The 23,220-nt window shown below is 40.6% G+C and overlaps 1 protein-coding gene across 3 annotated transcripts; it reads right to left on the bottom strand.

Annotated features, from left to right (window-relative positions):
* Window positions 1-1,048: 1,048 nt before the first annotated feature.
* Window positions 1,049-22,580, bottom strand: kif15 (kinesin family member 15). 3 transcript variants are annotated; one of them, XM_079528163.1, is made up of 35 exons: window positions 22,427-22,580; window positions 22,293-22,323; window positions 21,557-21,743; window positions 16,405-16,481; window positions 16,256-16,293; window positions 15,887-15,984; window positions 15,554-15,733; window positions 15,262-15,471; window positions 15,057-15,182; window positions 14,499-14,621; window positions 13,897-14,044; window positions 13,535-13,611; window positions 13,233-13,439; window positions 12,696-12,873; window positions 12,065-12,218; window positions 11,226-11,367; window positions 10,784-10,960; window positions 9,991-10,119; window positions 9,256-9,361; window positions 8,480-8,645; window positions 7,978-8,128; window positions 7,134-7,198; window positions 6,914-6,992; window positions 6,598-6,684; window positions 5,211-5,315; window positions 4,975-5,097; window positions 4,338-4,484; window positions 4,091-4,186; window positions 3,846-4,010; window positions 3,434-3,537; window positions 3,272-3,338; window positions 3,141-3,178; window positions 2,467-2,599; window positions 1,720-1,851; window positions 1,049-1,635 (listed from the first exon to the last, which is right to left on the bottom strand). In XM_079528163.1, the coding sequence occupies exons 1-35, from the start codon at window positions 22,446-22,448 to the stop codon at window positions 1,588-1,590; spliced, it is 4,116 nt and encodes a 1,371-aa protein (XP_079384289.1). In that variant the 5' UTR covers window positions 22,449-22,580; the 3' UTR covers window positions 1,049-1,587. The 3 variants fall into 3 exon arrangements, with proteins under 3 accessions (XP_079384289.1, XP_079384287.1, XP_079384288.1); XM_079528161.1 differs by having other exon boundaries at window positions 13,535-13,628; window positions 13,899-14,044; XM_079528162.1 differs by having other exon boundaries at window positions 12,065-12,206; window positions 13,535-13,628; window positions 13,899-14,044.
* Between the last annotated feature and the right edge of the window lie 640 nt (window positions 22,581-23,220).

The raw sequence follows: 23,220 nt of genomic DNA, 5'->3' as shown, positions 1-23,220 counted from the left end.
TCTGCTATCCTCATCTGGCACAAAATGTTTTCAGAATGGGGTCTGCAGACAAATACATGTTCTGGCGGCTGGCCTGGGTCTGGGCATGAGAATGTTTGAGAACTTGTTAAAAACATTAGGAAGCCAAATAAGCTTCTACACTTTAGAAGCAAGACTTGGCAACACTACACTGCCAGGCCAATGTGCCAAACACTTCCAATCCTGACCCCTTAGATTAGATGGTAGGAATGTTAGATTTCAGCACCTAAAATGTGATCTACATTGAAATTTGGAGTTGCACAAAATATTCATAGACATAGTTTACTCTTTTTTGTCACAAAGAATACAATCTTTGCAACTGTTGACCACGACATTCTGTGACAGATTGTGTGGATTATAAATTACATTTTCAGTGAGTTTGAGTGAGTCTAATCAAATTTATAAGCTCTCGAATTTGCAATATCTGTAGATGTCCTTTCCTTCTGTACATAACACTTGTTAGAGGAGCTAGGACAGAGTTCACAAGTTCCCTCCTCCCTAACCCTAAACCCCAAATGTTGTCCAGCAGGGGGAGTGGTTCTACCAGGCTAGGACAGCAGCAAGGACCTGAGAAGCAGACATGGCCTTTTTATGTACCATTTAGTTATAGATGTATAAGCGTTATTAGCCAGGGATCCTTTTAATGTGGATCCCCCAACCCCATCCCTCCCTCGCAATTCCAACGTTACATTTCACAACTATATTTTTCTTGACAAAATTGCTCAATTCTGATTTATGTCACAGTTGCCAAATTGTGTAGCCATACAGTTACGTTGCATTGCAAAAAATAAGTCAATTGCGAACTGTGGAAAAATATGTCCTAGTAGTAGCCCTACAATAGAGAATAAAATAAGGTTAACAAAAAACAAATTTATTGAAATATTGGCAAAAAATGTATAGATGAAACAGTTTTCACAATTTGTACAGAGATAGCACATCGGACACTAACTGACCATAATTCCTCTATCACTACGTCATTCAGTCAGAGAAATACACATAGCAGGATTAATTAAGAAAGTACAAACTTCAATTTACAATTTTCACATTACTTTAATCAAATAGTAATTAAAATATCATTAGTCTAAAGCGGTTCTCAACGTGGAGTCCGGGGACCCCTGGCTAGGTGTACTTGAGGGGGTCGCCAGGATTAAAAAAAAATATATATATCTCTTTGCGGGGTCTCTGGCACAAAACCTTGGGGGGAGGGGAGGGGGGGGATTGGGGAGACACGGACAAATCCTAAACATTTGAGAACCACTGGTCTAAATGAGTGAAGTAGGCCTATGGCCATTTCCTCTTCAGAACAATAACAATCCATTTCAATTTCAGCTCTAACAGAAAGCCTGGGAAAAGCTATTGTTTTGGTTGACAAAGAAATTAGCTGTTGTTCTTGAAACAGGACATTTGTTCATGGATCTCACTGTAAATATTGTGAAATCACATAAAAAAGAAAGTTAAACAAAGACAACCCAGACTGTTGGCAATCCTATCAGGTAAAAAGCTAGAACCCCCCCACACCAAAGCAGGTAAAAGCAGACAAAACTCATAACTCTTCTCTGGTGGAGCACTTCACATGACTCGCAGTAAACCCATCTCTGAACGGAGCTTTTCATTTTCCTTTAAAAACAAAGAGTGGGTTATAAACATGATGTATTAATGACATTTACAATTAATAAATGAGAAGTGAGTGTCATCCTTTACCTCCAGAAGTCTGGTGTTCTCCTTTTTTATTTTCACCATATATTCAATTCGCTGCTTGTGGTTCCTGTGGCCAACAAGCTTGCCGTTCTCCTCTGAAAGGTGATCAACCTGCTTGCGGAGAACCTCAACTTCCTGCAAGGAGATCAGGATATCAGTTCACAGTTCACTAAACATCACATACAGTTGAGCCATGGCTGCAAACCTTCCTACACCATGGCGCTTTGGGAAAGTGACTAAGCGACAAGGAAAAAAACGAAACAAAAAAATACATTTTAACTTTAACTCCAGCAATCTATTGGAGACATTACATCAAGTAGTGTTCATGCCTTTAAGAAGAGCCTAAAAACAAACACCTCAGCTCAAGGACATTTAGGGGGGGGGGGATTCACACAGTCTGATTGATTCGAACTGTTCCCGAATACGGTTGCTTACTTGCTTGTGTCCCCGCTGGCCATGATTCACATTCGCCTTGATTCTTTCGCACCCGAGTACACTTCATTCAACTGTATTCAATGCTTTCACATTGCAGCGATCCGTATCCGAGTACACTTCAATCAGTCCCGATTCGGTCCCAGGAGCGGTTGGGTGATCCGCTCCCGTTAATGGTACGCAGCATTCACACTACCACAAGTGGTCCCGAATGCGCATCCGGGACCATAGTGTGAATCCCCCCCTTTATAAACCAAGATTCCGTTTATACTCCTGATCGAGTAGCTGAGCCACAATTTAAACTGACAATAGTCTCACCTGAAGCTGTTTGTCATGGTCTTGTTCTTTCAGATTCAGTTCTCTGAGCTCCAGGCAGCGGTTCCTAAGCTCATTGGTTAGCTCCTGAACACAAGTCTGAGACTGGGCCAGCATCATCTCCTTGGCCTGCATACTAACATCAAGGCAACAATAAAAACAAAACCATTGCTGCGATTATTTCAAAGTTTTGCCTTGATTACAATTAATGGACTATTAAAAAAATAAATGGTGAAAATAGTAATCTACAAGCTCACAACGCATCGCAGTAATTTCAGTATTCTTGTACCATTGTACAAGTATGTATAATACATGGTTAAGTGGTTAATCAGACTAATAGATATTTATTATTAAAAAAAAATCAATTACAATGTATTTGTTTTGATTCGTTGATATAAGAAAAGAAAAAAAAAAGCTTCTTGATGAACCTATAGACAAATCCGTGGAGCAGTGCCATGTAGGCCAGATGTAGGCAATCAAAGCTGAGGTGTCAAGCTGCGCTTAATGTGGCACCTGAGCTATGGCTGCACTATAAAGATTAAGTTGGTTATTTGTTCCAAATATCGGTTTTGATATATTTCCAGATAAGTACCCAGCCCATTACAGTGAAAATATTACACTACACTAGGAATTACACACTTTTCAATAAGGGAAATGAGTTCAAAATACCCATTTACCCATTTTGAACTTCAGCGAACCTCTGCATTACTTGAACCTGTTAATAAAAAGAGAGTGGGGCATGCAGTGAGCACAGTATTCACAGAAGTTCTTTTATCAATGGGGAAAATAATGTAATGAGTAGGCAAACCTTCTGAGCTCTCTCCTCCTGTAGTTCTCTAAGCATGGACTGCTTAATGGCCTCATTCAACATTTCACTGCAGACGAAAAGACAATTCAGCTTTATTCACACCACAAAGTCATCATGGCAGCATGACTCCATTTGAAAGGAGTCAAGGGACTTCCGACTTACCCGTTCGTGCTTTCTTTCTTGTCTGGCTGCTTTTCAGCTGTGTAGAATCTGTCTAGGAGTCCCTGAATCCCCAAGCTCACTATTTCTTTCTCGCTAAGCTGGGTCTAAGAGAAGCCAAAACAAAAATGATTGATGGTGAATTGACTTAATCGTAATTATGATAACTATTTCTCAAAAGGTGCAACAGACTACATGGCAAGAGAAGACATTTTTAACCTTGTGTCCCTGTTTTGGGCATGTGAGTTGAACACATATTTCAAAACATAAAAAAAAAAAGAATGTACATTGCCAAAAGAACAAGATAACTAAAGACATTTTTCTTTGCTGAAAATTACTGATGTGTCCCAAATATCGGAATATAGCAAAATGAGATTTGTCATGAGGTGTACTTCAGACAAAGTACTGCACATACCTTGAGCCTATTTATCTCTTCATTCTTAGCAGTCCTCTCAGCATTCAGTTCTGCCAGAAGAATCTCCATTCTCATCATGGAGGATCGTCGACTCTCTAGCTCCCTCTCGTGGCTCTCGAGCACCAGTGTCAGGTTTGTATTGAAGCTTCTCGGGGTGCATGGTGTCTTGAGAAATCAAGAAATGGACATTAGCCACAGAGTGATAAGTTTGAGCAAATTCACATGTATTGGACAAGTTTGTTTACCCGAGGTAATGATGTAGGTGTGCATGAGGACTCTAGCACAGGAGCTGAGCTGCCATTTCGGATAATTCTTTCGATGGCTTCCTCTTGTTGCTTGAGCTTCAAAAGAATGTGAAAATAAAATATTTTCAAATATTTTAATTATTTATATCATCATTAATTAACACTATCATTAACACCACTGAATGCATATTGTCTTCATATCTCCAAGCATGTGTGACATTGCTATGTGTCCAGGTGGAAAATGTACCTTTTGCTGTAGATTCTTGATCATGGTCTCCTTCTGGGCAGTTTGGTCTTGAGAGGCTTGGAGGAGGCTGCTCTGCTCATCTAAGACCTTGGTGAGTCTCTCCACATCGTCTGTAGCGTACACCAAATCCTCCTGCAACACCTCAAGCTAAGTGCAACCAGAAATGGTATGTTAACGTTAATGCTAATTTGCATGTTCAAAATAATCAAATCAGGCATTATCAAATTGGTATGGATACACGGTCAATGGCCAATAAATGAATTCAGTTTAATTCACAGACAAACGCAAAGTGAATGACGCATGTAAGACAGAAGGTGTACATTTCATGGAGAAGAAAGTGAATGTGATCTGGTCTAAATTTAATCTCCGATTTAGACCATGAAATGTAGTTGAGGTATTGAAATACTAAATAATGGAAAATTCGTATTGTTGAGCCCAAACAGACAAACTGCTGAATGTGTTGACCCACCAATTAAAAACATAACTTTTCTATTTTGTAATTATGAATCAAAGACAAGCATCCACATTTTGGTGAAGTTATACATAGGATAAATTAAGGTGATGCATCACTAAACTGATTTATTTTATTGTTGATTTAATTCATTATTCAATTAATCTTTATATCCTCAAATCATACCTCTATCTGATTGGATGCCACTTTCCTATCTGCAGCTTCATGCAGGCTTTCAACCTGTGCCTGCAGCATGGTGTAGCGCACTTTGAGCTCCTCCCTTTCTGAGCAGGCAGCATTGAACTTAGCCTGGTAAAACAAACAACCCAATATATTATTATTACAAAAACATCTACATGTACCTAATGTCTCTGCAGATAAACAAGACTACTCAAGTGTGAAACAGTAAAGTGTGAAAGTACTGTGATTTCGCTGATGTCTCCCGACAGAAGAGCGAGGTTCTGGTCCTTCTGGCTCAGCTCGCTACGGAGGTCTCTAGTTTGGTTGATCAGATCCAACGCAACATCCTGGAAACCAACATAACTAGGGGTTATGCTTGTGTGACAACCTCCTTGTGGAGGGGAAGTTAAAGGCAAATGTACAGTTCATCTCCCATCCCTTTCGAACAAGTAACTCGACTGCAATGGTGCATTTTTAAGTAAAACAGAAACAACTAGAAAAAGTGCCCTTCTGGGCACAGGTCTCCACCAGGAGGATAGGAGTGTGTGTGTGATGTTTGGCAAAATGTTTAGGAGCAATATAAACGTGTGTGTGTGTGACGCGGCTTGGCCTGTTGTAGCGCCACCATGAGGCTGATTTGAAAACTGTCAAGTGACATTTCTTCCAAAGCCTAGTGGGAATATGCATGGACAGTTTCACCACAATCGGACGCTGCGTTGAGTAGTTGTGGCGATTTGTACAAAACGGGTACAAAGCGGGCTACTCCTGAAAGGTTTAGAAGCCAATCGTAGCCAATGAGGGTGGATTATGAGAAATCAAACAAATCCGTGTTGATCACATGACTATGAAGAGCATGTGTACCGATTTGCGTGAAATGTGGATAAAATCTGAAGGAGTAATATTAGAAAATGTGTTTTACATAGGTCGGCCTCCTGGTGGCGCTATAAAGAGCAGATGTGAAAAATTCCAGGCAAAGGTTTTTCCTTGGCCTCTAGGGAGTTGGCATACAAAGTTATCCACAGATCCGTGCAGTTAGATGTAAAAACACTTTTCGGCCAGTTATAGCGCCACCATGAGGCTGAGTTGAAAATGTTCATGTGGCATTTCTTCCTCGGCCTAGTGGGAATGTGCGTGCACAATTTCACGGAAATCACACAATGTGTTCATGATTTGCAGCATTTAGTTAGAATCTGAGCACTCCTGCGAACTTTGGAAGCCAATCTTAGCCAATCAGGATGGAGTCTGAGAAATCTGAAAGACCCGTTTCGTTGAATGGCTCTAGAGAGACTGTGTACCAATTTGCGTGATGTTTGGACAAAATCTGTAGGTGTACTGTCCAAAAACTTGTTTTGCACAAAGCGGCCTCCTGGTGGCGCTATAACAGGCCGTTCTGGAAAGTTTGGGGCAGAGGTTCATCGTTGGCATCCAGGGAGTGTGTGTGCAAAATGTGGCATCGACCGGGTTAACGGTGCCGGAGATTAGCTGTTCACAGACGGAAGGACGGACGGACGGACGGACGGACGGACACACACACACACACGGACGGACGGACGGAGTGCAAAACATACTCTCTCCCCATGCCTTCGGCCTGGTGGAGACAATAAAGGAAAATTGTACACAGAGACTTACTTTGTCTTGATCAATTGTCTGCTGTAATCTGTTTATATTTTCATTGGTAGCTGCCAGATTTAGCTCTGTAGTCGTTACGATGGAGGTCTTTAAAAATCAGAGAGAAAAACAAAACAGTTTCGTTTATTTGATCATCCTCACAACAGCATCAACACAATTATACATTACATAAAGAAACTGTTACATCGTTAGAGTTGATCAAAAGGAATAGGCAGAAGCTAAAATCTTAAGCGATATTATTTGTGTGGAACTTATTTGTGTAGAACTACGTTTATTACACAGTAAATGACATGCACACTGCTGACAACTTACTGACCTGCTGTTGAATTTGCGTTGTTAGATCAGATACTTGTTTTCTTAGCAGCTTGTTCTGATCCATAGTCTCAATAAGTTCTCTGAGGGCAAACACATTTAGCAGTCCTACTATCATACGTCTAATGTATCATATGAATACTTTGTAAAAGCTGCTGTTAGCAACTCATAATATTGTAATTGGATTAAATATGGGGGTGAAATAGGTATTGTGCCAAACTCACCTGGATGACTGGGAGGTTAGGTTGCTGGTATTCTCCATTTCAGTCTGTAAGGAATTTCTCAGCTCCTACAATGCATGCACACAGAAAACGGAAACTGTACTGCATTATGTGCAACTGTACTGTGTACAATGTACTAGGGCGGGCTATACATATTTTTTCTGTTTAATCTACAATTCGTTTAGGCTATAAAATCAAACATTAAGTATAAAATAAATATAAAATAAAGTAAAAGATAAATGCTCAGAGGGTACAGTATCTGAACTCAAACCTTAGTGTGTGTGTGTGTGTGTGTGTGTGTGTGTGTGTGTGTGTGTGTGTGTGTGTGTGTGTGTGTGTGTGTGTGTGTGTAGCTGTAACAATGTAAAGTTGACCCTGGCCAAAAATGAACAGTGAAACTCAGCTGAAGCCCTTCTATGTCTTTTATTCAAGTCTGGACTATTTCTTTTCTTTAGTCTGGTACCTTTCAGCCTCCATTTTTAGGTACCCAGCCCAAGTTTAGAGGAAGATCACAAATTCCACAAGCATTCCCGTTAGTGACGTTGTAAATACTAGCTACTAAAATTTTAACATGACACATCGCCAAACTGTTTATTACTCATGTTTAATTTGACACATTTTCTGTTGATCAATTAGCTACTTAGCTCACCAGAGGCCCCCAGAGCTCCATTACTAGGCCACCTCCTGATTTCGCTGTTCGTGTTTGGGTGAATGTTTGCTCCAGAATAGAGTCACACTCGCTAGTGAGCATGTAGTTAACTGAACTAAAAGTTTAACTCTTAAAATATACACAACCAAAGTCAGGAGGAATATAAAGATAGCAACTGAACTTGATCACATCACTAACCGTAATACGTGCCTGCTGAGCAGCAAGCTCCTGCTGTCTGTTTTCCAGCTGCTGTCTGGCCTCGTCAGCCTCAAACTTTGACTCGGCCTGCAGCTGGTCAAAAGAGTCTTGCAGGGTTCTATGTTCCTCCAGAAGTTGCTCCCACTCCAACCTGGCATTAACACAAGAAAATGGCTGAGGTTGGCACACTCAACATACAACTTCCCCTGGACTACAGATGGTGTGTGAGGATGAAAACAATTGGAGAAAGAGCCATGATGTAGTTTGCCGAGTAGGTGCAGACATAACAGTATTGAATTAATAGTACAATTTAACATGGTAACTGCATGTTTCAGTAAGCTACATTTAAGACATTTTAAGAGCATTTTAATAACTGATAGAATCATATGCAAAAACAATTTCACCAGTATGAACAGGTGGTAGAGGATGCATCCATGTACTGTATGCTGCACCACTGTGTTGCATGAAACACAAAAAGGATACATTAAAAAATTCAACTTACTGGACTGTGTCAAGTTGGAGCTTTGTGCTGATCAGACTGCTGGAGAGCTGGGACAAGTCCCTCTCCTGTTCACTCCGACATTCACTTAGCTCCTTCTTAGCAACAGCTAGCTCCTTATCAGAGGATTGCAGAACCAGCTGAAGGTCACGGATCTCAATCCTCAGAACTGAGAAGATGCAGAGCATGTGAGTGTCAGTACTCGGTACCTGGCGACACAGCCTTCATAGCAGACAGTACAGTTGGAGGCCATCGATATTGTCCTTTTCTTTTTGCTGAGGTTTGCGTGATCTGCGCAAAAGGACAGTTAACCCATTTTGGGCGGGAACCCCTTTTGGTGTTTTAAACATTATGATATAATTTAGCTATTGAAAAATAGCAGATCTACAAGCTCATAGCGCGCCACTCGTGGCGCGCTACGAGCTTGTAGGTCTGCTATTTTTGAAAAATCGTGAAAATATTTATTTCAGAAAACTGGAGGATTTAGAAGGATTTTTTTTAAAATTTTGAGGTCAGGCCTAAATGGGTCAAATGATAAGGGACAATATCAGTGGCACCCAACTGTAGGACTGAGCAATATACAGTATGGATGGACTTCTATATGATAGAAGGTTGGAGCGATTCTGGTTCTGCTATGGTAGCCTGATTTGAATAAATAAAGACATTACATTGTTGATTTGTGTAATCAAGGACGTTTACAGAAAATGTCACAATTATCAAAATAAATAGATCAGATGATCTAACATTTTGAAGTCATATTGTCAAGGCAGACTCCTCACCTTCCGCCGTCTGCTGATGAGACTGCAACGTCTTTTCCAGCTCATTTATGGTCTCCTGCAGACCGAGCTTCTCCGAGTTTCTGCCATCTCTCTCAGTAGAAAGTAGCTACATTAGATGCAAAGAGAAACAGGATACCCAAGCATTATCAATGTTAGGGTTTGAAGTAGGTTGTGGGTCTAATGACAGTCGGACCAATAGTATGTCGTAACAAATTCCTGCACCCGTCTTCATTTAAATTTGTCATACAAAAGTAGCCGATCTACAAGTTAAAACTGTGTTGCATCGTGCCACATTGTGAGCTTGTAGATGTGCAATTGTTTATATTTTTTATGAAATTTTGAATCCTGAAGAGTTTTGGACATATGAGATTCTAATCCGACAGCAACAAGATATTTATACATACCTATAGTCCTATACGAACATATAGGCCTATAGAAAATAGAAAAAGCATTCTAAAAGGTCTGGAGCACTAGTTAAGATAGACGTGTACATAGCAAGATATTAACAAAACACCCCTTCTGAATGATCTTCCAAGATTTCCAAGTGAAACTTTTGAATGCAATTCCCATGATTACTGATACCTGCAGTATACATGCATATCATAATATATGAATGAGCGTTGAGTTAAAGCGCTCTCACTAGGATACATTGTTGTTTTTCCTTCAATTTGTCACCACTGTCATAAACACTAGTATACTGTATGTGCATGTGTAAACAATAAGAAAGCATTCCACCTCATCCTTGCCGTCAGCCTCCTGTGACATCATGACAACATGCTCCTCAAGCTTTGCTATCTGTTGTGACAGCTTCCTGTTCTTCAGCTGTTCCTCGTCCAACTGACCCTGGACACGATTGGCGTGCTCCTTGACATGGTGGAGAGAAAGAAATTGTCACACAATCTTAATAGAGTGGTATTGATACTGGATGAGTGTACAGTAGGTCCCCAATTACCCTGCCCGCAGTGATGCGTGGCAGGGCATTCTGTCTGTTTGTCCGTCTGTGAACAAAATAAATCTGAAAACAGATGGGTGGATATTCATGAACTTGGAGGGAATCATCAGTAGTGTGCCCTGAAGAGGTGATTAATCATAAATTATGATATGATTGATGATTATGATTCATAATCATCAATCATAGCTCAGGAATAAAGATACAGAAAGAAGAGGTTTGATGTTTTGGATTTCGGATTCTGAAATTAAATCAATTGTTGTAATCCTTTGCTGTCCATGACATCACACTGTGGATCACATTAACACTTTCTTCCCATTTTATATAGTAAATGCATTTTTAAAAGCAAAGAGCCATCAGAGCCAGGGTTTTAACCTAGCCGGGACCTTCTTGCTGTGAGGCAACAGTGCTAACCACTGGTACCACCCCACAGTCCACACCGTTGTTTCCAAGGTCATAATTCATAATGATGCTCATATATATCTGAATTGATGAAGGGAAAACAACAACCAAGGTGAATGATAGCAAGATTAGCTGGTGAAGGCAGGGTTTGCATGTCCGTGTGCATTTAAATTTTACCTGCAGTTGTTGAAGTTCCTCAGTCAGGGCTTCACAGGCTGTCTCGGAGTCGGCCATATCTGGAAGCTGTTCACTCCGAATATCATCCACGTCTTCCTCCCTGCTGTTCAAGTGTTCTGGACTGAATAGAGGTGGCACTCGCGGGCTACAATTATTCTTGGTTGGGGTGGTAAGAATCTGTGATATAGAGATGATGGATATTTTCAAAAACAGTGCGGTATGGGCTTCGTGTGCATACATTTCAAAAATCATAGATAGAAAATCTTGACAAAATGGCACTAAGGAAAACCAAACTTCCATTGCATCGCCTTATAGGTTATCATCCATCCCTAAATCTCTTGGTAGTTCAACAAACAGCAGCAAAACACAAGTTTATCGTTAGAAATACAGTAAAAAATATTAGAGCTAGTTCAGGGAGACCTGAGCAAGAGATGGCCCTCACCTTGATTGTGTCAATATGGATTCGATTTAGCTGAGAAACCTCAGCTTTTTTGTAGGTATTTGTAGCTTCAAGAATGTTTTCCAAGTGACTATTGGACTTGCTGAGGTATCTTTTCTCAGACTCCAACTCTGCCATCCGTTTCCTATAACACAATGAACAATCAATAAATAAATTCTGCAGCGCAGGCTTTAATTAATGTATTGCATTTGAAATTATCAACCATTTAACAGCATCTAAAAGCCAACCACACTCATGCAGAGCAGCCTATTGCCAAGATGTCTGCATTAGCAATTTAAACATAGGCTTCTTCAGAACCTGCAAACTAGGGCTGGATAATAAAATATAACATACAGTTGGGTGCCACCGATATTGTCCCTTATCATTTGACCCATTTAGGCCTGACCTCAAAATTTTTAAAAATCCTTCTATTTTCAAAAAATAGCAGACCTACAAGCTCGTAGCGCGCCACTCGGTGGCGCGCTATGAGCTTGTAGATATGCTATTTTTCAATAGCTAAATTATAACAATGTTTAAAACACCAAAAGGGGTTCCCGCCCAAAATGGGTTAACTGTCTTTTTGCGCAGATCACGCAAACCTCAGCAAAAAGAAAAGGACAATATCGATGGCCTCCAACTGTACATCATGGGTAGGAGATGGCAAGAAAGTAGAAACATGTCCACATGAGCAGCAAAAGAACATTTTTGAGTTTGACAATACATGACATCTTCACAAATATGAAAGTTTACAAATATATGATTTTTGTTGGTTTACAAATATAGACTGAACTGTCAGAAACGCACAAATAAAGTGAATTTAGTGTAAGAAAAGCCTTCCTTACTTGGTGATCTCCTTGTACTCTTCAAAGGCCTTGCTAGTGTCTGTGAGTTCAGACTGTTTCTGCATTAGCTGAGCCTTCATCCTCTCCATAGAAATGGATGAGATGTTCTCTGCAGTCCCTGGGGTCAAACAGGTTGGCTGGGCTGCGGAGAAACCTTAAATCAATCCCAGGGGTTTACCATCAGCCAAACAATTATGAAAATCCCTTCGAATAATAGATATGTGCTGAAATCTTTCAGACAGACACCTCCGTGTTCTTGTGCTAAATCCTTAATTTGATCCAAACTGATCCAATTCCACAGCACAAACCCTTTAAGCCATTTAAAGATAAATTACCGTACTCACAAAAGACGATGTCCCACAAAAAAAAACATGCATAAGAAACAATTAATCACAATATTCATGGGCATGTATTGTAAACGGTATATTTATATAGTGCCTTCCTCCAAAGCAATTCACGCACAGATGGTGGAAACAACCATGCAAGGCACCAACCTGCTCCCTAGGAGCAGGTTGGTGCCTTGTTATAGAGGCTACCCTTGCTCAAGTATATATATATATATATATATATATATACACACACACACACACACACACACACACACACACACACAATATATTATCGTCCTTACAGGCCATGAGTTTTTCTGTCTCTAGAACCCTCTGAAAGACTTCTTCTAACTCAGCAGCAGCCTGGTGTAAATCCAACTCAGCGTTTCTCACAGACTCCAGGGAACGAAGCTGCCGAATCTCTTCCCTCAGACTATAATTATCTGCTTGGTATCGTGTAATCTTTGGGTGATGCTCAACCTGAAGAGAAAACAAAAGATGAGCAAACAAAAACAAATGATTTTAATTTTTTTAGGAATAGCATGTTCAAACAGGAGCAATGTTTAAACAGTGTTAACAGTAAAAGCAAAATAAATGTTTCTTCCCAATTCCACAACAAACTACAGCATGAATAAAATAAGTCTCACCATAGCAACTTTTACAAAAACCCTACAGATTGACATATGAAAACATTAACCAGCTGAAAAACTTTACAAATACTGAAAGCTTTAAATGTATCATAAAATATGGAATATACCATTACCATCATCTATATAACATCTATGTCATCAATCTATAACTGCGCCAGTAAGTGTTCAAAAGTGTATATCTAATTATACCTGATCTTCAAGTATCTTGATTTCCTCCTTGAGTTGGTCGACTAAAGCTTGATTCTCCTCTTCCGGGAGCAAGCCCTGCCCTCCCTTCATTTTCTCCAAGCGAGAGATGTGGCCGTCACGGAACTTGATGATCATGCGGCTGGAGTGGATGAACTTCTCCTTCTGTCTCAAGGCCTCCTCCAGCTGAGCCACCTTCTGCAGCAGCACCTACAAAAGGGCACAATAAACATGTTCTCTTAAAATCCTTACCACAAACCAATATCTGTGCAATCAGTAGAATTCTATTAGTAGTTTGTATTTACGGTCTTCTCCTCGCCACGTTGCCTCCATAGTTGAACAGCTTCCATGAACTTTGCCTTGTACGCCATTTCAGGGTGGTCTAGATTAGATGCACCCGAGAAGAAAGATTGCCCTCTACTTAGTTTGAGATAACATCATATGGGGTTGCAAACAATCATTGAGAAAGAACAGAACTTTCCAAACAGCAGTTCTAATTCAAACATACTTTAATTTGTTGTTTTTATAACCTAGGGCAAAAAAAACCATTTGTGAATGGGTGAGAATTATTCTTGCACAGATAATATAGGCAAGACTTTCCAGGGTCATAAAAATAACATTGTATCAACAAAAAGGGTCACAATGTACATTGTTGAAGTGCTCCTACCCATTGGGCTTCTAGGCCCTCCTGGTGCCACATCTCTGTCCACACTGCCTGGCTGACAAACGAGGGCCTGGGCAAGTTGTTCCTTCAGCTTTTTCACCTCAGCCTGCAACTGCCTCACATTTCCCTGTGTGTCTTCATTGATCATGGCCTTATAGAAAGGAGAGAATTCCACAAGCATGAGCTAATAGAGCAGTGGTTCCAAAACTTTTTAGCTCAAGACCCAAAACAGTAATTAGTCGTTTGCCCGGGACCCAAACTAGTGAAAATAGCAGATCTACTACGTGTCGCTTCACACCACATTGTGAGCTTAGGCAATTTTCACTACTTTTAGATTTTTTTTCTTTGATTTCTTCATGAAATTACTGAAAAGAATGTTTGCTTTTTTGGGAATGTTTTTTTAAAGGTTTCAAAATAATAAATTAAAAACTAGATGTAGGAAACAATAAAAGGTAAGGGGCCCATACAAATTTGTCCACGGCCCACAAATGGGTCCCGGCCCAGTGTTTTGGAACCAGAGCATCAAGATTCTGAAATAAGCCATGTCTGGCTGGGTCGGTCTGATATCCTTCACAGTGTGCAGTTATTGTCAGATGACGGGGTACCTTATTCTTGATCAGCTTTGCTCTCTGGGCAAACTGCAGAGTAGATAGTGTTTCTCCGAAACACTTTGAGCCAGGATGTACGTTGGCTATGATATACGTCTTTGCATTGCCTCCAAGAGAGTCCTTTATAAAAACACCAAAAAAAGAATGTATAGTGAAAGTGTACTCATTCTTGTCATACCAACTACAGACAATCTGTCAACACATTACTTCTTGTGTTAAAATTACTTATTTTTGACCAGGCCACAAAATGGTCCAGGCACCCTAGGCTGCAATGCAAGCCTGACAGCGTGTCCCAGGTTCGATATGCAAATTAGATAATGTGAAAAAATTATATATTATCTACTAATGAAATGAGACCATGAAATAGCAGGATAATGAAAATATTGCAATATTATAGGACAGGTAGGCTTACAGTAAGTACCATGTTCCTGTACATTCAGAGCGAAGTCAGGAAACACAACAAACACATATTGATGGGCGAGTATGGACAGAATGTCGAACCATAACACTAAAAACTGAATTCATGAGAAAGCATTTGAGGAACTGGGCACTGACCTTTAGTAAGAAGGTGAGTTTGGAATCCCTGTAGCAGATATGTCTGTTCTTCCCGTTGGAAACATCAACCAGTGCCATGATCACCTGACCGAGGCTCATAAGGGAGCGATTGATGCTGCTGGCCTCCTGAAAGAAGAGGAAAAAGAATAAGAAACTCAAAAACAACTGCAGAGCATAATTCAGGGTAGGGCCATTGGGGCATCACCTTCAGTCTTGAACCGTCTGTGTGTGTGTCTCTCTGCCTCTCCGACCCTGCCAGATCCACCAAGTTCAGCTGAGATGTTCGAATGTTCACCACCTCATTTATGGACTCCTTGGACTCCACCGTCATGGTGAACACAGCGTGGGATCTTGAAGACTCTCGGTTCATGGATGTGGAGGCCACCCTTCGATTACGCCAGCCCATTGACAGTACCTAAGACAGAAATGTAGCGACGTTGCTTTGGTGCTGCCTTGTATCATTACTTCAATGAAACACGGTGTGAGTGACTTCCTACCTGATAAGCTTCCACAGCTGATGTGACAAACCTTTCCACAGCACCGTCAACAAACACACCCGTCTTGATGTCCTCCCTAAGGAACAGCATGGCTGAGGCGCTGTCCAGGAGATCATAGATCTGCTCATTGTAGATTTCAATGAATGAACATTTGCACAGGAAGGTCTTGGTCTTCTCAGACTTTGTGGCAAAAAAAAGAGGTAAAGCAATTTAGCTCAAAAAAATCAAAATAAGTAACTTGTACTTTCCCAGCTAATTATAATTCATGTCATCGCATTAGAATGACGGTGACTACAGTATCATGTGGGAATTCTGTTCAAGGATTCCACCCACCTTGTTCACTTCTCTGTTGATAAGAAAAAATAAATACTCAAAACTTCGAGGAATTACACCCCTCAGTTCATCAGTGAAATGATCAGAGTCAGGTGGGCCTAGAGAGAGAGAAAACCACATTTAATGGGAACATTTTTAATGAAATTCTATGTCCATGAGTTATTACCTGTGTAATGATTATGATTTCAGCTTTAATGACTATGAATAATAAACATGCACAAAATCAAAACATAAAAAGCAATCATTGGATACATCAAAATTGGTTTATGTTCATACTATATATGGCCAAAACTCTGAACAGAGTAGACAATGACATATTGACATAGTCAAAACTGACAGACGATAAGTAAAAGAAATATCAAATCTCACCTAGCATAGTGAACGTTTTCCCTGAGCCAGTTTGTCCACTGCAAAAGCAAAAGAACCAAATGAAAAGACTAATCCTGTGCAGGGTTGTTGTATCTCAAACTGTACCCACCATTTAGTTTAGCATATTATAAGAGACATAAAATACTCACTAGGCAAAAATCGTGCCGTTGTATCCATTCACGCAAGACTCCACAATGTTCTTTGCTACACAGGAAAACACAGATTCCTGTTGGCAATGAGAAGTACATTAAGATTTATATAGGCACTGTATGTCTTTTTGTATAGCGCATTTTCATTAAGAGGGTGGAAAGACGTCATAAAAAAGGGCATTTGAAGACATACAAAAGGAAATATAAGATTGCAGGTAAGATTCCGGTTAGAAATCAGGTTAAAGCCACTCCAGTCTATAGTCAAAGTTAGGTAGTAGTTCTTAAAGAGCAACCTAAAAAATATATTATTAATAATAATAATACGTAGATACCCCCTAATTTCATATGTCAGATTAAGCGTTATTCATAGTATGGATTTTCGTAGCCACAATTTGCAACTCTATTTTTTTACAATGGGATGAATATAGAGTTGCAATACCCTCCATTGACTCCCCACTCATTATATTGCGTTTGCGATCTGCTGGTCTTAAACAACGTTAAACTCACCAACATTGCAGCTGTAGTCCAAGCTTGAATTATGCTCTTTCAATCTGCCGAGCTTGTTTTTCATAAAAATCCCCCGTAGACATGTTATGAGCTACTTTCTGTCCAAAATATTCCACAAGTGATATTCCTGCCGTAATATTCAACCTGCCGTAAAACAAGATGTGTGGGAGAGCGCTTGTTTAATAGAATCTTACCTGCGCAGGTAAGACACCCAAAGAAGAGGCCGACGCAGTGCGACGCCCCGTCACGCACGGCCTTCTATTAAACAAGCGCTCTCCCACACATCTTGTTTTACGGCAGGTTGAATATTACGGCAGGAATATCACTTGTGGAATATTTTGGACAGAAAGTAGCTCATAACATGTCTACGGGGGATTTTTATGAAAAACAAGCTCGGCAGACTGAAAGAGCATAATTCAAGCTTGGACTACAGCTGCAATGTTGGTGAGTTTAACGTCGTTTAAGACCAGCAGATCGCAAACGCAATATGATGAGTGGGGAGTCAATGGAGGGTATTGCAACTCTATATTCATCCCATTGACACGAGCTGCGGTGAAGAGCAAACCACTGCCACCGCCCCAGCCCTTCTCTGTTTTTACTCACCACCGCTCAACGTTATTTCAGCTCCGGGTTTAGTCTAGTGGGAAGAGGGGGGTATCATGCACCCCCCGGAAATATACTTCTAATCAGTGTTTTCTTATTGGAAAAAATGTGCTGAAAATGATGAGCTATGATAAAAAGTTGTCAAAATGTCCCACCTACCTCAAAACCCCCTTTTTGGTATATGGCTCTGGCGAAATTGTGTAAAGGCAAATATTAATTCACTAAAATTACATAAATAGACATGGAAGTCTGAAATTTGTCATGGAGTATCCTGACACATAGGGGTAAGTAGAAGAATAGGATTTGGGGGGTTGCTACCATTATAGTTTTAAATATGACCTACATTATCCCCAGAAAAACAAAAAAAGATGCTGTCCGCTTGACTAATAACAACAAAGATGGTTATTTTCCAACACATTATGGTGAGAATCACTGCCTCACTTGTATATAGAAAACTTCCCATATCCCTAAGCTTCATTTTGAGCCCAAGATAACCTTTCTATCTTGAAAATTACTCTTTCTGTAGCCAAAACTCTGAACTACCGGTATACCTCAAATCGGTGAAAATTGTATATTCAGTCAGTATCAGCTATACATTTGGAATGAATGAATGAATGAATAACTGAGTTTGAACTGACTCCACATTATGGAATATTTCTTACTTAAATAAGCTATGTTAAAAAGTTGTCAAAGTGTCCACTCTACCATTTTTATGCAAATGAGTGTCACCATTATCAAAACAATCGATGTTTACTATATCTCAGCCAATATTGCACTTAAATGAACAAATAAGGTGTCTATACTTGTATGATTGTATGTTTTGAGGGTCAAGGATCTCAGTGAAACTATTCTTAAAGTGACCACATGTGCCCGTGGCATGCTGGTGTAAAAATCAGTGCTGCCATTACAATAAAGTCACATTTATACCAAGTAAGAGATACCAATATTGCATATAACTTTACAAATAAGGTATCTAGACAGGTGCTGTGTTTTTATGCTAGCTTTATAATTTAGAATATATATACTGTAGCATAACATCACACACAAAAAACATCCTCAGTATGAACAATACTAGGCGGCAGTATACACACTATAGAATGGCCTGCACTATGCAGTATAAAATACAAACAGTCACACAATCCTGTAACAGTATTCCATCATATACACACTCAAAGGCAAAAATGTAAGCAACAGTGACCACCCTATACACTAGCCTGCACCATAAAGAAAAAAATGCAGTCACATTAATCAGTCTTCTTCGTCTTCTTGTCCATGGTCTCCAATGACAAGGAGATCAAAGGTTGGTAGGACTGGACCGCAGGACCACACTGGATTTAAAAACCCTTCGATTTTCAACCATCCCTGCCCTTCATAGGGTTTTGGTTTTTCCACAATAGCTTCATCAGCTCGCTTGTATAAGGCAACACAGTGGTTCTCTTCAGAGCAGAGTAGCATGGAGGAAGACGAGCCAGGTCAACTTTAGATTTAAGAAGTGAGTTTGTCATTTGCCCCCACCATTGTCTGCAGCAACTTGGCACGGGTGAAGTCCACTGGGGCAGCAGTGGCTCAGGGGTAGAGTGGCCGGATGGTAACCGCAACTTCCGCAAGGTTGCCATTTCAAACCCTGGCTCCCCCAGAGTTAGTGTCGAAGTGTCCTTGAGCAAGACACTGAACCCCTAATTGCTCCTGATGTGCTGGTTGGTGCCTTGCATGGTTTCCGCCGCCATCGGTGTATGAATGTGTTTGAATGGGTGAATGTAATGCACAATCTATGTAAAGCGTCTTGGATAAAGGCGCTATATAAATGCACCATTTACCATACTGAAGACTCACAACTCTGTCCATACAGCAGACAGATGAATTGCTGCAACTATACTGATTAAGGATCTGTTCCATATAGACCGATTCAGAAACGGGTCTTATGGTCGCAGGCAACATATTTCCTGTGGACGGAGACGACATAACAGTCGGCTCTTCTACTACATTGAATGGATAGAGAGACCAAATAGAGTGCTGAAACGTTACTCTTTTACCTGCTTTTTAATAACACTAACTTTACAAAGATGCCCAGAACATCAGGATAAACCTGTGTAGTGTATGGCTGCTTCAACAGTGGCGGCAACGTTCAACTTTGGAGAAGAATACGTTGCCTGCGACCATGAGACCCGTTTAAGAATCGGAGATAGTGTAGCACAAGGCACATTTCAAGGACCCCCATAACACTTACGGGTCCATTTGGTTCCATTTTGTACGTTCAGAATTGCACACCAGTAAGATGTCAACAGCTCAGTGGCCTTGTAGTCAGAGCGTTCGCCCTGAGACTGGGAGGTCGGGGTTCGATCCCCGGCCGGGTCATACCAAAGACTCAGTCGGTAAGTCGGACATGTCCCTGCTACATACTAGTGTCATGTCCAGGGGGTGTACTTGTACATCAAGCTACCTCATACTACAGAAACAGGAGATAGGCTTCTGCCCTATGGGCCTCATGGCTACACAAGGCTTACTTACAGGTCCATTTGGTTCCATTTTGTACACTCTAAAGTTACACACCCGTAAGAAGCTCTGGATATCATCAACAGCTCAGTGGCCTTGTAGTTAGAGCGTCCGCCCTGAGACTGGATAGTCAGGGGTTCGATCCCCAGCCGGGGAATACCAAAGGGTTGGATTGGGGTAAGTCCCTGCAACATACTAGTCATGCCAGGGAGTGTACTTGTTAGGCTCCTGCCCTATGGGTCATATGGCTTGGCTAGGCTCAGAATATATGCTATTTAAATTGTGAGTCTTCAGTGAAAGAGTGGTGGGGCAGATGACAAACTCATTTCTAAATCTAAAGTTGACCTGGCTCGCCTTCCTACATGCTACTCTGCTCTGAAGAGAGCCACCGTTGCCTTATACAAGCGAGCTGATGAAGCTATGGTGGAAAAACCAAAACCCTATGATGAAGGGCAGGGATTGTTGAAAACCAAATAGTTTTTGAATCCAGTGTGTCCTGTGGTGCAGTCCTATACCAACCTCACTGCTTGATCTCCTTGACACTGGAAAGCATGCACAAGAAGCCGGCGACGAGGAATTGATTTCATCGGCACTGATTTGCACACCAGCATGCCACATGTAGTCACTTTAAGAATAGTTTCACTGAGATCCTCGACCCTCAACACATAGGTCTAGACACCGTATTTGTTCATTTAAGTGCAGTATTGGCTGAGATATAGTGAAAATCGATTATTTTGATAATGGAGGCACTCATTTGCATAAAAATGGTAGATTGGACACTTTGCCAACTTTTTAACATAGCTTATTTAAGTAAGGAATATTCCATAATGTGGAGTCAGTTCAAACTCAGTTATTCATTAATTCATTCCAAATGTATAGCTGATACTGACTGAATATACAATTTTCACCGATTTGAGGTATACCGGTAGTTCAGAGTTTTGGCTACAGAAAGAGTAATTTTCAAGATAGAAAGGTTATCTTGGGCTCAAAATGAAGCTTAGGGATATGGGAAGTTTTCTATATACAAGTGAGGCAGTGATTTTCACCATAATGTGTTGGAAAATAACCATCTTTGTTGTTATTAGTCAAGCGGACAGCATCTTTTTTTGTTTTTCTGGGGATAATGTAGGTCATATTTAAAACTATAATGGTAGCAACCCCCCAAATCCTATTCTTCTACTTACCCCTATGTGTCAGGATACTCCATGACAAATTTCAGACTTCCATGTCTATTTATGTAATTTTAGTGAATTAATATTTGCCTTTACACAATTTTGCCAGAGCCATATACCAAAAAGGGGGTTTTGAGGTAGGTGGGACATTTTGACAACTTTTTATCATAGCTCATCATTTTCAGCACATTTTTTCCAATAAGAAAACACTGATTAGAAGTATATTTCCGGGGGGTGCATGATACCCCCCTCTTCCCACTGTACTAGTTAGGGTGGTCAAATTCCAGACTATGAATGAGCCTTAAGTACCCTGTCAGTATATTGACAGATAAATATGCGGATATAAAACCTGGCTGTGACCATGATGTGGCACCAACCTGAGATGTGTCCATATCAGCAACATGATCATAGGTGAAAGTGCGTGGCTCTGGTTTCGAGTGCAGGCGGATGGTGTTGGGTGAGGTAACCGTGAGACACAGATTCTGAACTGCATCTGTGGTCAGCCCGGTGCCATGGGTCAGGGGTCGCACCCGCACAAACACTTTTATGGAATCACCGTCTGCACTGTATTACCACAAAATAAATGTATATGAAAATAATATTTAAAAGGTAAGAGTTGAACAAGTTGTTGAAGAATTGATTTGGCAGAAAATGTATCCAGTGAAATTGTACTAATAAAATAATCGGTTAGTGTAGCTGCAACAATAGATTATATTCTTAGCGACTTCAAATAATCTTGGAGTGTGTTAGCCTAAGATTTAGACTATCAATTCTGACACTTTCAATCTTTGAAAATGTCAGAATCGATACATCTACGAGAGTCTAAATCTTAGGCCAGGAGTGTCATTTTCATACATCAACGAATCGAACCTGCTACCATCATACAGCAGGCCAAGAGAAATCTGCTTGTGAAGCATGCATAAAGCACCTGTATGCACATCAGTCAGTCGTTTGACTCATGGATGTGCAATGCATCAATCAAACTTTCATTTCACTCACAGACAGCGGTCCTTGATTGATAACAATTTGATAAAGCAGGCAGCTTACTTAATAGTACTGCAAATTTGTCTCTCCAAATGTGATTATGAAACATTATCAACATGCGAACAGTACCTGTTGGCAACCAGCGAAGAATCGGCAGATGCTGTCAGAGAAAATGTAGAAAGACAGGGCAGTTAAGAGTGTACTGTACTGTCTGTACAGTAGTCACCAGAAGAGACTCTCCAAGATATTAAGCATACTGTTACCTTTCAAATTCGCAGCCATCATAAGTCACTTCGTTCTACCTCAGACAGACAGATAATCATGAACAGAAAGAGAGTTGAGCATTATCGACTATAGTAGACTAGTCGGACGTAGTCCTGCGGACAGACTTGCTGAGAGTTGTTTACTTCCCCTCGAAATTGGCGGGCACGCCACGCACCCAATATATAAGCACGCACCACATCTTCCGGTAGACGAAATAGATGTTGCCGGTGGCATTACCGCCACCCGCTGGTCAACTTTACAATTGTTACAATATTTATGTACAGTTCAGTTTTTTTTTTAATTGAAATATTTATTAACAGTTTGCAGAATTACAGTACATTTCAAGCACAACTCAATACAAAGACTGTTACTGTGAGTGGACGACCCAATAAAGCATTACACTTGTTTACAAGAGGGTCCACCGCATGTTCAAATCATCAAAACATTTAGAGACGTAGTTTACAAATAGGCCAAAGAACAGAACAGGAATTCATCAGGAATTCATCAAGAATTGGAAAGCCTGGTGATGCGAGGTTAATGTACAGTATATTGTGTGTGTGTGTGTGTGTGTGTGTGTGTGTGTGTGTGTGTGTGTGTGTGTGTGTGTGTGTGTGTGTGTGTGTGTGTGTGTGTGTGTGTGTGTGTGTGTGTGTGTGTGTGTGCAAATGATTAAATTGCTACCAACTTGCTGGAATTCCAAAATATATATGGGGACTTTGGGGGGGTCCCCAAATTGGGGAGCCAAGATATAATCAATATTACATTACATTGTCAGACAGAACTTTGGCTCCTA

The sequence above is a fragment of the Electrona antarctica genome (genome assembly GCF_951216825.1).
Source record: "Electrona antarctica genome assembly, chromosome: 18".
Lineage (NCBI taxonomy): Eukaryota > Metazoa > Chordata > Actinopteri > Myctophiformes > Myctophidae > Electrona > Electrona antarctica.
This window is presented reverse-complemented; position numbering and strand designations above follow the sequence as displayed.

What these genes read in the sequence shown, in the direction of transcription:
- kif15 (XM_079528161.1), bottom strand. Translation starts at nt 22,448, where the DNA reads ATGATGGCTGCGAATTTGAAAG. An exon ending in GAAAACGTTCACTATGCTAG is followed by an intron (nt 15,985 to 16,255) that starts GTGAGATTTGAT and finishes CTCTCTCTCTAG; the next exon opens with GCCCACCTGACTCTGATCAT. An exon ending in AGACAATTGATCAAGACAAA is followed by an intron (nt 5,316 to 6,597) that starts GTAAGTCTCTGT and finishes GTTGGTTTCCAG; the next exon opens with GATGTTGCGTTGGATCTGAT.